This window comes from Pelodiscus sinensis, chromosome 9 (assembly GCF_049634645.1).
Source record: "Pelodiscus sinensis isolate JC-2024 chromosome 9, ASM4963464v1, whole genome shotgun sequence".
In the NCBI taxonomy this organism is placed as follows: domain Eukaryota; kingdom Metazoa; phylum Chordata; order Testudines; family Trionychidae; genus Pelodiscus; species Pelodiscus sinensis.
Window position 1 is genome coordinate 23,624,374 of NC_134719.1, and position 18,239 is coordinate 23,642,612.

At 41.9% G+C, this 18,239-nt stretch overlaps 1 protein-coding gene across 3 annotated transcripts in view; it reads right to left on the reverse strand.

Moving 5' to 3' along the window:
- Nucleotides 1–18,239, reverse strand: part of SLC44A5 (solute carrier family 44 member 5) — a 227,271-nt gene that overhangs the window by 49,933 nt on the left and 159,099 nt on the right. For all 3 annotated transcript variants that reach the window (XM_006130408.4, XM_075936275.1, XM_006130407.4), the window contains exons 3-4: nt 12,415–12,488; nt 502–586 (exon numbers count right to left, since the gene is read on the reverse strand). In XM_006130408.4, the coding sequence (XP_006130470.1) occupies nt 502–586; nt 12,415–12,488 (159 nt within the window). The remainder of the gene's footprint in view (nt 1–501; nt 587–12,414; nt 12,489–18,239) is intronic.

Here is an 18,239-nt window from a genome sequence, read left to right on the forward strand (position 1 = left end):
CTTACTTTCAGCAGCTGTTTGGTACTTAATACCTGCTGAGCAAGGAAATGCTAGTTTATACAAAGCGAGAAGCAGTCTGCCATAATTTGGGGTTATTCCTCCCCAGGGATGAACATAAAGATTTCTCAAAGGGCATATTAGTTAAATGTCCTAACCTGAGCAGTTGCAGCTAATCAGAGTCTTCATCTCTTATAAAGAGACTTTAAAATATGGCTCTTTTTGCCCCTAATGACACAAGATATACTTTATAATGATATTTTATTAATCACAGCCTCCATACTATGCAAACAGCTGCATTATGGTAATAAATCAGGTCTAAATCTCCACTGATCAACTGAGTTTTTTCAGAAACCTTAACTGGAATAAATGCAGAAAGGTGAGGGTGGAGACTGTTTCTTTTTCAGGCTCCCAATTTAATTACCAGGAGGCTGAGGGCTGATGCCTCATTTCTCATTCACACAGCATGGGAAAGAAAGCTAAATGAATGCTCTGAGTACTCACTCATTTACAGTGTCCTTCTGGCCACAGAACTGCCCATAGCTGTCAGTTGGATAGACCACCTTCCTGGGGTCACCATGCACCCAAGCTGCAAATATATAGAGAAATAGATCTTTTCACACCTTATTCCAAGTGTCCAGCAGCAGCCGCCTGATAGTTCAATTTCTTTAGCAATTAAAATGCACCGTCTGCCATGTACTATTTTAACCTCTCCCAACAGCTACTAAAAGAGAATTGATTTTCCTTAAACTGTAGATTTCATCATGAAAAAATAAAATAAAATATGGATCAATGAGTCACATAGTAAAACATTTTTCTTTTTGCTTCAGGGTGCACACGTCTGGGTTGTAGCCAGAATATGAGGTAATGCACTTAGAAATTAATGATTATTCAAAAGAGAAAGAGGAGGCATTGCAAAAGCTTTGTTGGCTTAAAGCCACACAGTGCTATGGAGCTAAGCCTCACAGGCCAAACTGAGCCTTTGCTCATACCCACAACCTCACTGAAATGAATGGGGTTACATGGATGTGTGAGAAGGCAGGATTCAGTGATGACAATCTAGCAGACACTGAGTCACATTAACAAGGGATGCAACCCCCAATTTCAAGGATATAAAAGCAGTAGGCTCAGCTCTCAGTGCTGTGGCTGGCCATGCCAATTTGTTCTTTACACAACAGTAGAGACTCAACTGTGTGAATACAGATCCTCAGCCTGAACTGGAGGATACTACTTCTATTCCTCCTCAACTTCAGGCAAGGAGATCTCATTCTTGAAAGTCTTTTTCCTCAAACTAATTATTTCCATTAGTACAGTCCTTTCCTGTTCTGGATCTAGTACACCACTAGGAAAAATCACCATTATTATATATTTTTTTCTTAGCTACCGAGGTCAGACCTAATTTTCACAACTCCCCAGTAAGCTCTGAATAATTTTGATTGCCCTTGGCAATCATAATTTCTATCAAGTCTCAGGGTGTGTCTAGACTACAGGGTTTTGTCGACAAAAGTGGACTTTTGTCGACAAAACTATACCTGCGTCCACACTACCACTGAGTTCTGTCGACATAACGTCGACAGAACTCAGCAGTTTTGTCGATGCTGGTAAACCTCATTTTACGAGGCAAAACGCCTTCTGTCGACAGAGTTTCTGTCAACAGAAGGTGTTATTGCATGTAAACTGTCCTTTGCGTCTACACTACCATGTCGACAAAGCAGCTTGCTTTGTCAACAGAACTCAATGTAGTCTAGACGCTCTTTGTCGACAGAAGTTTTGTCGACAGTATCTGTCGCCAAAACTTCTGTCGACAGAAGCCTGTAGTCTAGACGTACCCTCAGAGGGGAAGCCGTGTCAGTCTGTATCTGCAAAAACAACAAGGAGTCCCATGGTACCTTAAAGACTAACAGATTTATTTGGGTGGGTAAAAACCACTGTCACAAAAGCTTATAACCAGATAAATCTCCTAATCTTTGAAGTGCCACAGGACTCTTCATTATCATGTCTATCTCTATCCTCCACAAAACAAAACAATCAGAACTTCACCTCACAAGTAAAGGATAGTGCCAGCATATCAGTAGGCCATATGCCCCCCCCCCCCCCCATCCCTAGATTTGGGCTGCTAATACAACTGCTGTAAAATGTGGCTGGCATTACTTTAATTCACTGTGATCATTCCTCAGTCTTTGTCCTGTAGTGTGTAAAAGAGACTATAGCCATTATGGTTCTTTTTAGTCCCTAGTTTCCTCCTCTCAGACTGTACATGGAATGTCAGGAGCCACTTAGCATACACTTTAGGCTCTGATCTATACAAATTATTTTCAATTTGTTCCTCCATAATTGCCCCACTTTTCTCTTGATTTTGAGGTGCTAAAAATTTAGTCATATTTGGAATTAAATCTTCCTTAAGGTCATTGCAGTTGTAGGGGCACTTAGATACTACGGTGATAGCTAGAATGGAAGTCACAGAAAAACAGATGTAATACTTATCCTTTGCAAGTCACAGAAAAATAGATGTAATGCTTATCCTTTGCAAGTCACAGAAAAATAGATGTAATGCTTATCCTTACAGATTATGGGCTAGATCTGCAATATACTCTCTATTGACTTTAACATAGCTGCACCACTATATACCTACTCAGAATGTGCTGTGTTATCTTTCATCCTAAATGGTTTTATTTTACTGGCACTCTTCATTTCTGGACCTTTACCTAGTTTTTAATATGTCTCAATTGCACCATGCTTTTTGGTTTGTAAAACCGATCTGCTAGCTGAACTCAGATACTTTCTAGACATTCAAATAAATGCTGGCTATCTATTTTTTCCTTATCTATTAATGCCCTGGATCAGCAAAGTACAAAAATTCTGCACCTATGAGATGTCACTCAGTAATGTAACCTAATGTATTAGATGTGAACTTCCTTAGATGAATCCATAAAGTCTTTTCATAAGCCAAATGTATACACATCTAATGTAGTAAACATATACATTTTGAATGAGTGGCTTGTTTCTGTGTGGTACTGTATGCTTTCCTTCTTCGTGACTATATAGTAACAGGGAGCATTCTTTAGTCTTTAATATTTCCCAACCATCTCATGAAGTTAAAAGAGAAAACCAAATGGATCAGTTTTCTCAGTGGAAACCAAATGTGTTTAACCCCTTATTTATATGTTCTTAGATGGGTTTTCTTTATCAGCTTTTCTGCCACCAAAAATAGTTTTTAAAAGTATCTGAAGATTACTAAAAGAAACCATTTGTTCCCTTCTTGACTATATTTTCCCTTACACTAGCACAGCATGGATAAAACAAATCAGATTCAATGTAATGCTGAGATTTCAGTAGCAAAACGTCTTCTGCATTGTAAAGATAATTTGGAATTATCTGCTACTACAAACTATATCCCATTTATAGGTAGGATATTTTATCTTCAATTACTTCCCCCCTATATCAAAACACAATTCGGAAAAAAAAGAAGACGACTGTGGTGTAACTGTGCCAACCATCTCAGAACATGATTTACATGGAGATGACAAAAATTGGATACTATAAAATTATATCCAGATAAAGTACATTTTGTTATGTATTATTCTTGCTGTTTTATCATTTCTCATTATTCATCATCCAGTGCCCACTGAAGTCATTCCAATGACTCTCACTGGTTTCATTAGCTTAGGACTAGGGCCTAAAACACTAATATGATCCTTCGCAATGGCTTTGTGGGCATTAGTGAAATTCAAGTGTTGGAACATTTTGCTCACATTTTTTTTTTTTTGCAAAGTAATCTGAAAAGTATTTCCAGTCTTTAGGGATTCCCGTCCAGTTTCCTTCATCCAATTGTGCAGACCTATTCAAACTTGGTTGCAGCTTTCCTCAGTCATATTGGGGCACTAAACCAATTTTAGAGAAACCCGGTTTAAAAAATATAGTAAACAAGCTTTTCTCTGTCAGCACTTGCTCTCACCAACTTTACTTGACTCAAAGCTTATCTAGAAAACAGATTTATCTGGATTTTTTGTAAAATTGGTTTCCTTTAGTTTGAAATCACATCTGTGGAAGGGGGCAAGGGGAAAGTACATCACAACTAATTTGCAGAGAGAAACTGAGAAGAATTGGTCCATTATAAATGATGAATATTTACAATTTGATTAATATTGCTGCACAAAAGAGAAAAAAACAGTTATTTCTTTCTTTGTGAGTTAGAACAAAGTTGGGGAAGAATCCCATCTCCTATTCTGTTCAATGTAGAATTGTACCAGCAGTCTCCATTGACATGGATGGTTATTGTAATGATTAGCCTTACACAGTACTATTTGTATCTTATTTGTTGCAGAGCCCTACTGGTGACCTAATATCAAGTACTACATTAAATGGAATTTAGGTATATATAATTTTAATGCCAGCAAAAAGTTCTGTGTGGTCTGATGTTTATAAAATCATATTTTGAATGCTAGCATTCACAGCTAGGATGAAACAAATACAATCAACCAACTATCAGTGCAGGAGTGAGGCAGCATATACCTAAGAGCTGGAAGGGACCTTGAGAAGTCATCCAATTCAGTCCCCTACCCCCAAGGCAGGACCAAATACCATCTCCAACAGATTTGCCCCAGATCCCTAAATGTCCCCCTCAAAGATTGAACACTCAACCTTGATTTTAGGAGACTAATATTCAAGCCACTAAGCTATCCCTCCCCAGACATAGTAGTTGATAGACAGGGATCCACATTTAGGACAGCTACAGTTCTGTTACTGAAGTGGATCAAGTAAACTAGAATGATATCAGAAATGGCTGATATCTGTCATTTTAAATGTTTATCAAATACAGGTTGAACCTCTCTACACCAGCACACGCTGGTCCAGCAACATCCACGATCCAGCATGATTTTAGTTAGCTGTATGGCCACTTATCATGGGAGTAGCCAAGTTTTCCATGTCCCATAACGTTTGTTTACAGCCCACATCTAGATCTCAGTGTTCTGTGCTGTTATTTAGCTCTAATTTGCCCCTAAATGTCTTCTAAGAGCCCAGTAAGCAGGGAAGTGTTGTTAATACTGCTAGACAATATTGTCCTCCTGTGGTTCAGCACATTCTCTGGTTTAGCATAAGGATGTAAATTCCCATTTAATTGGTTAACCGGTTAAATATCTTATATATTTTCCTTTGGGATGACAGAGTGACATCATCACTCTGGGCTCAAGGCCCCTCCATCCTCAGCTGCCAGCCTCCTTCCTCCACAATGCTGTGGGGGAGGGGGGGAGGAGAAGAGCTGCGCAGCTTCCTCCTTCCCCCGTGCGCCGGAGGGGGTGAGGGAGGAGCCACAAGGCCTCCCTCCTCCCCTGTGCTCCGGGGTGACGGGAGCTGTAAGACCTCCCTCTTCCCCCATTCTCTGGGGATGTGAGAGAGCCATGACGCCTCCCCTGTGCTCTGGGGGTGGGGAGCTGCGAGGCCTCCCCTCCCAGTGGGGCGAGAGCCATGAAGCTTCTCCGCCCACATCCCCAGTCCCCTCACACGCACCCAGGGCCAAGACTGCAAACCCCCCAGCCCCCTCACAGACCCTCTCAGCTGAGACTCTGCACCCCAATCCCCCTTGCATCCCCTCCACCAACACCTTGTACCCCAGTCCCCTCACTCAGCCCTTTCACCAAGACCCTGTGCCCTCAGCCCACTCCTGCACCCTCCCCCCAGCCAGAGACCTACCCCAGAGAGAGGGGGGATGGTGAGCATAGCAAGGAGGGGGCTCAGTCCCTTAGTATTTTTTAACCAGTTAACCGATTAAAGGGGAGAGCGGGCAAAGGGGGAATTGCTCCAGCCTGGTTGGAGTACCCCCCCCCTGCCTACCACTGAGCTGGAGCACCCCCACTTCACCTGCTGCAGATTCCAGCCCCCACCGAATAACCTTAACTGGTAAGTCTTATCCTTAACCAGTTAAACATTCACATTCCTAGTTTGGCACTGATAAGGTCCTGAGGATGCAGAACTTGACAGGTTCACCTGTACTATTTTTTTTTCCCTGTGTGATTAAGTCACTGGATACAAATACTGAAAACTCCCTGAAAAGGAGAAACTGTGATTAGAACAACTGCTTCCATTGACACTTAAAAACTAACGGATAATCTATTTAGATTATCTGAGTCAATCCCTCAACAGTGTGCTTCTTAGGAATGCAGGCTTTCATAGCGTTATTTTGTTTCCCTTGAAGATATGTTTTTAATGTTTTGATACGTGGAAGAACAGGCCTACCCAACCATGCTTATGGTTTTTTAATACAAGCAATTTACAAAGGCAGCGAAGCAGATAATAGGACATATGATACTGAATTTGTAAACCCATGCTGATGACACCGCTGTTACATAAGCATTCCTAGAAGCAGGACTACTTCATAAGCAAAATATTGTTTACTACTTTACAGGTGGTCCACCAGCCCAGTGGTTAATCTCCAGTTATGCCCCTGAACACACATCATCTGTTTTAGAAAAATAAATGTTTCATAGCTAGAGCTATGGAAATGTGCGGGGTGGGGGGAAAACACATGAAGAGCAAGGAGCATCTTAGCTGAAGAACAAGCATGATGATCTCAAATTTGCGTTTAGAATCTAAATCCATCAACCCTTAACTATAAGACAAAATTATGTTAAAATGTAAGAAGAATTTCTAAACATGAAGTGGATCCTTGAGGATAAGATTTTACACATTGTGGAGATGGTTTACTTTGATACACGATCATAACTCTTGGCTTGACTAAGAGCAGTGAAGGATAAAAACAGCATTGTTCCTTTGATATGAGAGAAATGCGCTCTTGCAAATAAAATGGTGAAGCTATTGATTTTAACCTCAGTGTTGGGAATGGGGGTGGGATTGATTTTTCTTTGTATCAGACACACTTCTGGAGGCTGTGATCAGGTTGGTATATGAACTATGGTCCAGGAATGAATCTAAATTACACTCAGTTTTGTTCCTTTTGAATTATTCCATTCTTTGAAGTCTTGAGCTCTTTCTATGATAGTTAATTAGCTGCCCTTCACATGCAGTTTGCTGAATGAAAACTACCATAGATTTTAAGCTGTCTGGTAGGTTTTTTTAAAGTCTCTTCCTGAGAAGCCCAAAGTCTCTCAAATAAACAGGAAGGATTGAACTAGTTCTCTAAGGAATTAAATTTTCATCGAATATTAAAACTGGCATGTTTCTTTCATATGTAAAGTTAACACACTGATAGAAGAAATAACTCATGTAATAAATATTTTGGTTCAGTATAATCAATCATCAGAAACCACTGCTGAAGCAGGATGGAGACAGGTTATTACCATAAATGGATGAAGCTGATCTTTCAAGGAGATTTTATTACCTTTAACCCAGACCCCACTTCAGCCCTCTTTAAAAACACACATCAAGCAAAATTATACCTGTGGTTACATAAGTGCACACACAGCTGATGGTAGAAAGTGGGTCTCGGATTTTCAGTCAGCAGCAGCTCCAAGTGATAGGTGGAGCTATCTTCCCTTTAGTGTAGCAGTGAAAGTAACTAAAAATTTTTCACAGGTAGGCTACGTCTACATTGGCATCCCTTTCCGGAAAAGGGATGCTAATGAGAAGAGTCAGAATTTCAAATCCGTGGGGGATTTAAGTAGGAATAAGAAATCCTCCGGAAAAGGGCTTATTTTCTGGAGAATCGCGTCTAGACTGGCGCTTTTCTCCGGCTTATCCCCAAGCCGGAAAAAAGCGGCAGCCATGTAAATGCAAATTTAAATCCCCCGCGGATTTGCAATTCCAACTCGTCTCATTAGCATCCCTTTTCCGGAAAGGGATGCCAATGTAGACGTAGCCGTACTGTCTTATTGCAACCCAGGTCCTTGCTAGCTCTTTAAATAGCTCCCTGATGGCTTTTACCACAACTCAGCCAAGCTTTGCCAGAGTTGTACACCAGGCTGCACCCCCTTACTTTTACCTCTGCCAGACAAATGGCATGTGAAATGAGGACGCTATTCTGACACCGGGCAAGACACCAGGGAAATTGACTTTTTTATTTCTATAATAAGCCTTAAGACATAACTCAAGATGAAGAACTGATTTATAATCTATTTTCTCTTCATGATGTAAGCAGGATCTGAGGGATTTTCCCCTTTCAGCTAGCTGGAAGGGGGAAGAGACTCTGGGCGTGTCTATGCAAATACAGTTTGCTCCTGCTTTGTTTAGATTTCTTAGATATTCAGCAAATGGAGTGGAATTTTATTCATTGTAAGCAACTTAATTTGTGTCCCAACACCAGCTATCTTTGCATTAAATGCAGAGATAGCTAAAATATGGTTACCAATCATTGGAGACTGATATGCAGAAGCCACAGCCAATAAGTAGATGGCAGTGGATGGTGACTGACAGAAAGCAGGGCAGTGGCGGAGGGATGTGATGAAAGGCCAGCCAGGGTGGCACTGGAGTGATGCAACACAAAGCCAGCAGGGCAGCAGTGGTGCAACAAGCAGCCACCAGGGCAGCAGTGGCAAAGCATGACAAATGGTCAGCAGAGTGGCGCCAGAGAGCAGCAAACAGGTGGATAGCATGAGACAAGCCGAGTGAGTAAGATGCCTCTTTATCTGCCCTCATCCAGGGTGGGAGGCAAACTCTGCGGATGTACCTCTGAACTCTGGGTCTACACTGACCAAGGGCAGTAACTGTGTGTGGGGAGCAGAGAAGGGTTGGGCATGCGAAGGGGACATTTACATTGCAGGACTTAAGAACCTAAGAGGAAAAGGACATTGCCCAACCTACTTGGGGTGGGACTGTTACTCGTGATTTATATTTATGGACCCTGTTTATTAAATGTTAAGTTATTTCCCTCCCTTTTATTAAAAATCTCTTTTCTATGCTCAGTCTGTGCTTGTGGGTGGGGAAACATTGTCTTTCTGAGGCACACAGAGGTGGTCTGAGGCACACTGGGTTGGAGGTCGAACCAGTTGTGTTTGATTGATTGAGAGGAACCCCTAGATGTTGAAGCCATCCCTGGCTGCTATTGGCTTTACCTGGCAAAAGGATGAACTTTATTGACCCTCATGCATTTTGAGCAGGACTGGCCTTTGGAGCAGGACCCTGTCTGATTTCATCTTTAATTTAAAATGAGAGAGAGTAAAAGGTAGGATGAATCATAAACTGAGAACAAAGAAAAAACAAGCACCCCACATGCAGGGTCTAGATTTGGATCTGAACTATGGGTATTCAGATCCAAGAATTTGGATCCACCCTTCACAGATAAAAATAGTGGCCAGCCACAAAATGTGGACCTGGATCCAGGGCAGGATTCCAAACCACTCAATGTTTTATACCTAAGGGTTTGTTTAGAAGGCTTTTTTCCTAATAGGATTCCAAGGACAGATTCACCATCACACACCACACTGATCCTATTGTTTGAGACCACAGAATCAGGGAAAAGAGGAATCTGGCTAATCACTCATCTTTTGCTTCCCTCTGCTTCTGCAACCTATTTTATGCAGAATTCGATGTTTGGAAACTGGACATGCAAAGCTGCCACAAAGGCCTAGCCAAAGGATTAAGAGAGATTTGTGCAGTGTGAGAGGGAGATTGTTTAGGCTGGCAAGAAATGTACAAGAATGCGGCATAACTATAAATTGCCAGCATTTGCCTCTGCCTTTCTTTGTCTGCTCATCAGTGTGCCAATACTCTGTTGGACACAACATCCAGAGCAGGGGCCACTCACCTGTCAGGGGACTGTTCACATATTAACGAGAACAAGGAATGCTCCAATGATCTAAGCCCAGTTCATCCACTCAGGTTGCATGTTTGAGAGGTGAAGGAAGGACAAGAACAAAACAATAATACATCAGCTGAGCATGCATAGGGGGAGATGGGAGGAAGAGCTGATAGAACATTAGAAGAGGAGCAGGGAATTAAAAGATTCCAAATATGGTTTACTTCTGCTTCCGGTGGGAAGCCTGGCCAGTCTGCAAGTGCAGTGTGCAGTCCTGCTGATACTGCTGCTAGCCAGGACTAAGCCATCTCATTTTGCCATTTTCTGACCCAATGGGTGATAACTCATACTGTGCCACGCTCTGACAACTGTTCCTCCTCATGCCTATTACAACTAGGAATGGAGTTTTTCCCTTTCCCACGCTCTCTCTCACACACATGCCAAATGAGTGCTGGTATCAGCTGGAATGAAACAAGATGCCAGTGAGATATGGACAATCAAAGTGTGGGGTGGGGATTCTGATCGTAGCATGATTCTATAGCAAAGAGTACAAACAGCAGGCTCAAAAGAGGAAGCAGAGAGGAGAGGAGCATGTGCAAAATTTCATTCATATACATTCCAGTAGCAGCAGCAGATACAGACCAGCCAGATCCCCATCCCAAAATAGGATGTTCCGGCAAGCATCAGAGTCTGACCTAGGCAAGGAAGCCAAAGGACTGAAGATAAACTCATCTGAATGTGACAGTCTTCTCCCTCATCTTATACCCACTACTGTCCCCAAGGAGAACCCCACAGCTAATGAACTCATTAAAGTACTGGGTCCATGTATGGCACACAGGCACAGGACCTATAATAATAGTTTATTAGTTTACACTTTGCCAATATACAGATATTTATTCTTCCACAAATCTGAAAGCACTTTAAAGCTAGGTGTTCTCTCAGTTTTACACACAGGGAAACAGAGGCACGGAGAAGTTGCAGTATTTGCCTGACATTGCAACTTAGTGACACTCATTAGTGGAATGTGGGTCTCCTGCTTGCCAGCATCATACTCTATCCACTAGACCCCAGCTGCCAGTTATGGGGTCAGCGCGTGGTACTACTTTTAACTGCAATGATCTCCTAGAGAGCTATTGCTTTCAAGTATATTCACTTTATTTCCTTTCCTCTTTACTAAAAGCATGGTGTTCCATGAAAGGACAACATGTATGTGTGAATAAAGGAAAAAATAACACATACATAAGAGCACCTGGAGCGAGAAGAAGGAAAATTTGTTCAGTGTTTAAATCAGGAGTGGCCAAATACTGGCTTGTGGGCTGGATCCGGTCTGCCAGGGTTCCATTCAGCCGTATTTACCTGCATCTCCACAGGTACTAGAGATCACAGCTCCCAGTGGCCATGGATTGCCATTCCTGGCCAATGGGAGCTGCAATTGCTTGAATCAGCCGAGATGCAGATAAATACAGCGGTAGAGGCCCACCAAGGGCTAATGCTGGTGAACTGCTGCTGTTTTATTGCCCACCACTAGCTTAAATACTACAGGGTGAAGTGAGAGAGAGAGAGAGAGAGAGAGAGAGAGAGTGTGCTGATGAGACACAGTACAAATTATGACTTTTGGGATGCTGTGCCAGTAGTATATTCTAATGAGAAGTTGATGTACATTCCTGTTTTCTTACTGATTTCTACTAGTTGTGCAAAATCAGCCATACAGGAAGTCCCTGGGTTACGTACAAGATAGGGACTGTAGGTTTGTTCTTAAGTTGAATTTGTATGTAAGTCGGAACTGGTACATATTGTAGGGGAAACTCTAGCCAAACATTTCTCCAGAGCTCAGTTTTATTCTTCCACACCTCACTTCCCTCAGTCCTGCAGACCAGGGAGACGCGGAGCGGCTTTTCTCGCTGCGGAGGACGCGGGCGGCGGGACCGCGGCGCGTCTCGGCGGTCTGCTGGGGGGGTGGCGCAGCTAGTGCGGGGTTGCCTCACCCCGTTTGTAAGTAGGGGACTGCCTGTACTTATTGTCATCTGACACCACATATAGCAAGTTTGGCTTTGGCTTTGTATTGCAGAGAAAATACCAATACGGAGTTAAAAGATTAATTACATTTTTTGTGTGCAAGCCAGGGCCATATGGCCTTTTATTAGGAAATTAAGTTCAGCCAAATATGCAAACATGCAGTGACAGTACTTTCATGGTAGTTGGCATTTGCCCTCACTCATTTAGACACTCAGTGAAGTTCTTTCAGACAAGCAAACTAAAATGGTCACTAAGGAATATCCTGAGAAGCAAACTTCTCTGTGTCCCACAATTAAATGAAATAATCTCATTTCATGCTCCATTCATTGCTCCCATAGATTCTCTCTCTAATATTTTAAAGAATGCAAAACCTCTTAAGAAAAGGAATATTTTTCTCTAGCATTTGTGTTTTGACGAGTAACAAGTGCCAGAATTTTCCTGTCTCAATTATAGTTTATGACAGGAAAATATGAACCATGGGATTTTTACCTGAATATATTTTACTTTGGGTTTTTCCATAAATAAACACATTGTTTTCAACCTTTCCCTGATAATAACAGACATTTAATCTGAGCAGATCATTCATGATTTTCTTCTAGGAAAGACACTGTTTGTTGATTATAAAGCTAAATGGACTTTTCAATTAAAAATAATGACTCACTTATTTATTCACCCCTGCAAGAGATACCACTAGTGTACCTGTGTTTACTTACCCAGAATTCCTAATGCAATGTAACCCAGAATGACGACTATGAAGATTACACAGCATAGAACATCCGTACAGTGCCTAGAGAGAAGGGAACATTTTAAAGAATTAGAAAGGTGTGCAAAATGACTCCTCCTTGTAAATGATTGATTCATGCATTATATGGTCAGAAGGGACCACAGACCTCATATAATCTAACCTTCTGTATTACATATTCCACAGGACTTTCCTGAATTAATTCCTATTTGACATTTACCATGCCTTTTAGAAAAAACATCTAATCTTGGTTTAAAAACTGTCAATGATGGAGAATCCATCACAATCCAACCTAAATTTTCACAATAGCTACTTAGAAATAAGGCACAGATATTTAATGGTCTAGCTAGTCTGAATTTATCTAGCTTCCACTTCTTAATAAACTTGCGCCACCAAACAAAACACTTCCAAACTGACCTAGGAGTCAACACTAGCAGATGTGAATTAAGATCCAAACAGGTAGCAGCTGCCACTGGTGTAAAGCAACAGTTTCATTGAAGCCAACACTGGACAAGGTCAAGAAGAAGATTGGACCCTTATGGTGAGTTTGTTTTGACACGTGTATGCTTAATTAGTGGTACTCTTTAATGTCTTGATATTTATTGTATGTATCTATATATTGAACAAAATTGTCTATTGCACAGGTTCAGGATACAATTACAAACTAACTCTGGTAAATTAAAAACATTTTTTCAAGATAAGAAGAGGCACTATTCTTCAATGAGAGGTATTGCCAGGCTGAGTTTTGAGTTTCAACATCTATTTTTGCCACAGTCCCATACAGAAAAGATAAATTAGAGCTTCTCTTGTCAAGTGAATAAAGTGCGTGTGGAGGAAGGATTCACTCTGAAATATAAGGCGCTGCAATTAGGAGCGTTTGGGGTGCAACCCAAGGCTTGAAGTGTTTTCCATCATGCACAGGACTTACAGTTTGATTCAAGGGCTCTCAGTATGCTAACTATTCGATTTGTTCCAACAACCCTGCCCAATTCCCTCCCCCACCCCAAATGACTGAAGAAATCTCACCAGAGTTTTATAAAAGTCCCATCATTCAGCTGCCATATACATGACTGATGAAAGCCCAGAAATACTATATTTAAAAATTAAGAAGGGAGTATTAGATATAAGGGTTTATGGCTCTCTGACTCTTCTGGCCAAAATAATTCCCATTAGAAAAGACAATTTGAAAAATATGAAAGATAGGGGGACAATTATGGGTTCGAAAGAAGAGAATAAAGATCCAGATCCCAATGATTGGGAAGGGGGGAAAAGTTCACACAACTGTTAAACAACTGGAAAACTTGAAGAGAAGTTATTTCCAGGTGAGAAAATGGAACTAAGAGTGAATGACCCATTTGTCTCCCCACAGAGAAATAATTTCAGCATTAGAATTCTAATGCGGTGAAGGAGTCGAAGGTTCCAGGTCAGTATGACTAGGCGATTATGTTGAGGTAAACTAATGAAGTTGAGTTTGTTAAACTGAAAATATCTAATTTTGGGTGACAGGGGAGGGATCATGTGAGGGTTACCTGCTGTGTTCCCTCCCTCTAGGGCATCTGGTATTGGCCACCGTCAGCAGAGAGGATAGTGGCCTAGATGGACCGTTGGTCTGACCCAGTATGGCTGTTCTTATGAAAGAATTGACAGTGAAGACCTACTTGTCCTTTAAGCCAGAAGACTCAGAGTCTTTGCCCGTCTGAGGCCTGCCCACAACATGCTATAAAAATTCCACAGCCCACCTATGTCCACAACTGATTTTCTGTAGATTAAAAGCCAATGCTGGCATAAGGGGGTAGCAAGCAAAGCAATGGCCCAGCACTTTATGTTACAGGGGGCCCATAAACCTACGGGCTTGTCTCCAACTACACTGGGATCGACACTACAGCAATATATCCACCGGTCGTCAATTTATTGCACCTGTTTAGATGCAATAAATTGATCTGTGAGTGCTCTCCCATCGACTCCATTAATCCACCAGGACAAAAAGAGTAGTTGGTGTCAACAGGTGAGCAGCCCCCGCCAACCTTACTGCAGACAAGATGGGGGTTAATGTAGACAAATCCTAAGTTATTCTGGCTTCAGCCTGAGGAGTGGGGCTTGGGCTTCAACTTCAGCCCCAAGGAGCAGGGCTCAAGATTCAGCTTTCTGTCCTGGGCCCCAGTGATTGAACGATGGCCCTGCTCTGCGGTTTATTTTGGCAGACCCCTCTAAGACCAGTTCATAGCCTCCTGGGGAGCCCTATCGCTCTGACTGAGAACCCCTGCTTTAAGCTATTGTTTGCTGCAGTTGTCACAGATGAAGCTTTTCTCAAGCCCTGTAATGAGTATCTGCCCAGAGGATAAATGACAGCATGTTACAGTTACGAGAAAAGCTTCACTCTGAAGAGCTAGATAGTATTTGCTTTCACAAAATGGATAAATAATGAATGGAAATAGGCTCACCTGCTTCCTTCGCTTAACCCAGGAGAAGCACTAAACCTTTTAAAATACAAGGGTGACATCTGTTTCACACCAATTCTGACACTCAGGCTCAGTTTCTCACGCTAGCAGAGTGGCTGTTAAATGGTGCAGTGTTTAATAAAAGATGCTTCAAGTAAAAATATAGGAGAAGTAAGACACTGCAATACTTTAGGTCTTTTGTTTTGTCAGAGTCCTTGTGGACACATGGTATTTATGATTATGCATGATCTAAGGCTATACACATGTGTGCCAGCTCATCCCTTAACATTGTACAGTTACTCAAGTGTCAAATGTTTCTACCTCCTCACACCACTTTCTGAGCTAGATAGGTCACAGATTTTATAGTGCTTAGCACAACCAATCCTGGCCTCTGGGTGCTGCCATAATATAAATATAAAATAATTATAATAGTTGCACAGAAACTATACTTGGAGAGTGTTATAGTAATCTATTGGGACTATTTCTTGCATCCTTTTGCCTGTGCAGCCAGCTGCCTTTCTTTGTTACTAGGAGTAAAACCCTGGCTTCATGTAAGTCAGTGGCAAAAGTCCTGTTGACGTTGTGAGGACAGGGTTTTACCTTAGAAATCCAAGGTCTCAGCAGGAGAAAATACTAAAACAAAACACCTCATCAAATGACCTTAATTAAGTCTTCCACATATACCATATTATTCTCTTAATGTCACTGCGTTTTTTCAGAACTGGAGCAAACGGAATGGTGGGAATCTCCCCTCCCCAAAAGGATGTGGCTCCCATTTCTGGCCCAGAAGAGTCACAAGATAGAGGGAGATTACATTGATTTGTTGTAACCAGGACTGAATACTGCCTGTGCTGGGCTTTGACCTGGTTTTGCAGAAATGCTCACATTTAAGGGAAAAATATACATATTTTGGTGACAAGCTGATTTTGTTGTTGTATTTAAGACAAGGAAATTGCGGGACGCGGCCCAGGGGGTGAAATATTAGAATAAATGCTAGGGAAGATGGATCATGGGGCAGTTATGTTGAGGAGAGAGTGTGTGATAAATGCAATTTATCTTTTGGCCTCTGCATTCTTTCACATGGATATAACTGCTGAGTTTTTTTAATATAGCTGTACATACACATATAAAGATTAACAAACAAAAAAAGTACCCACTATCCTTGTGGGATACACAACACAAAAATTACAACAGGAAAAACAACCAATTTTCAACCTCCCAAAAACTGAATCCAAACCTTTTTTCCAGCAGCAATGACTGCACATACAACTGGGTGTTGTATCAGAGTGTGATAATGCACAGAGACAATATTTATAATGATTCTATTGTGTCATGAACTAAAATGCACTGGTCAGTATGAAAGTGTGTGTGAAAGCATGGCTGTATTTGAAATTTGCAATCTTCTTTTGCCTCTTTGCAGTTCGGGTGTACTCCAAGATCTTGTCCAAGTTTCGTTGTTAGCCGAACTCTTCTGCTTGAACATTGCTGTCTCCACAGAAATAAATTGCTGATAAGACCATCAGATTCATTTTAACCAGGTGAAGTAATAAAATAATCTCATTTGATAAGTGCACATTTCTGGCTCCCATGCTAGATTTTATTGCCTACTGTTGTCATTTTGTTTAGTTTATGGGTATTGCTTTGCTTTCTATCACCTTTCAGAAATGGATTGGTTTACTCACTTCATCATATGTGGCAGCACATAGTAAGAAAACACTTTATTCCTGTGTCTTCATGGAGGATAGTAACGTGTCTAGTACGTAGGGGGTGTTAATAAAATACAGATAAATAAATAATGATACTCAATATTGATAGCATAATTTGTATGAGAGAGGAAGCACTTATTCACTAACAAACCATGCATTTCATGATTTGTTTTTTTCTGGGGGACTACATGCTTCTGATGGCTTCATCCTCCAATTCTACAGTTCATAATGTCTCATGCAATTCTGTCCAAAATGTTGTACTAGCAAGAAACCATTATTCTTAATATTAGAGTTGTATTACAATAGCACCTACAGACCTGCATCCCATTGTGCTAGGCACTGTGCAAACTTACCAAAGAGACAGCCTCTGCCCCAGAGAGCTTACAATGTATGTGCAGCAATATAGACAATAGGAAATATCAGGGCCGGCTTTAGGAAGTGCGGGGTCCAATTCAAACAGTTTCGACAGGGCCCCGGCAACCAGATTTTTTGTTGAACAAAAAAAAAAAAAAAAAAGTCACAGCCCCTTTAAATCCCCAGCTACAGGGTAGAGTCCCATCTTCCCACCAAGCCCTGGGGCCAACTCTCCCTCCCACGGCACGGAGAAGCCGCCACGCTCCTCCTCTGGGGCCGATGCCCTCTCCCGCAGTGCACTTGGCACGCCAGTACACTTCTGGCTTTAGGGAGCGGGGCCCTCTTAGGCACGGGGCCCGATTTGAGGGAATCAGGCGAATCAGCCTAAAGCCAGCCCTGGGAAACATCATCCTTTTGTGAACACTTTTAAGGTAATGGAGATCTGCCTGAGTGCAGGGGTCTACTCACACAGAATGCTCTCCAGGATTGATGCCTATGTTTTGTAATCCCACTAAGAAACTACACTGTAGGAAAAATAATCTTTGTTTTATTGTCTAGTGCTATGAATAGAAGTCAAGATCCCCCACTTGATTGCAGCCTGAACTGAGTGATCATTTCAGCTGAAATGGAGGTAAACTGTATGTCTGGTACTTTTGTAAAGCTGATGGATCTGAGCCTTTGGCAGGTGTGATAGAACCTGTGACCTTAGAGGCTAAAGCCATGTGTGCCTCTACTGCATACTCTAAGGGCTCGTCTACACTGGCCCCTTTTCCGGAAGGGGCATGTAAATTTCACCAGTCGTCGTAGGGAAATCCGCGGGGGATTTAAATATTCCTTTGAAGTAGGAATAAGACCCTCCAGAAAAGGGCACTTTTTCCGGAGGATCGGGGCCAGTGTAGACGCTCTTTTCCGGCTTTTTTAAAAGCCGGAAAAGAGCGGCGGACATTTTTATTTAAATGCCGCGGGGGATATTTAAATCCCCCGCGGATTTCCCTACGACGACTGGTGAAATTTACATGCCCCTTCCGGAAAAGGGGCCAGTGTAGACGTAGCCTAAGAGTCAACTGGCACTCAGCTAAGGCTGGGGAGCAGACTTCACGCTCCTGGAGGCACTGAGGCCACTGATAAGAGATACACTTTTACGAGACAGACAGGGTGGCCAGGCCAATGGGCACTATTCATCAGAACTGAATAAATATGCGAGTTGTTTGCAGGTTCAGAGATGTCTCCTTTTGAGCCTACCGCTCCTACTGCGGAGAATAGAACGTCCATGAGAAAGGAACTGATGAGGTTTTAAC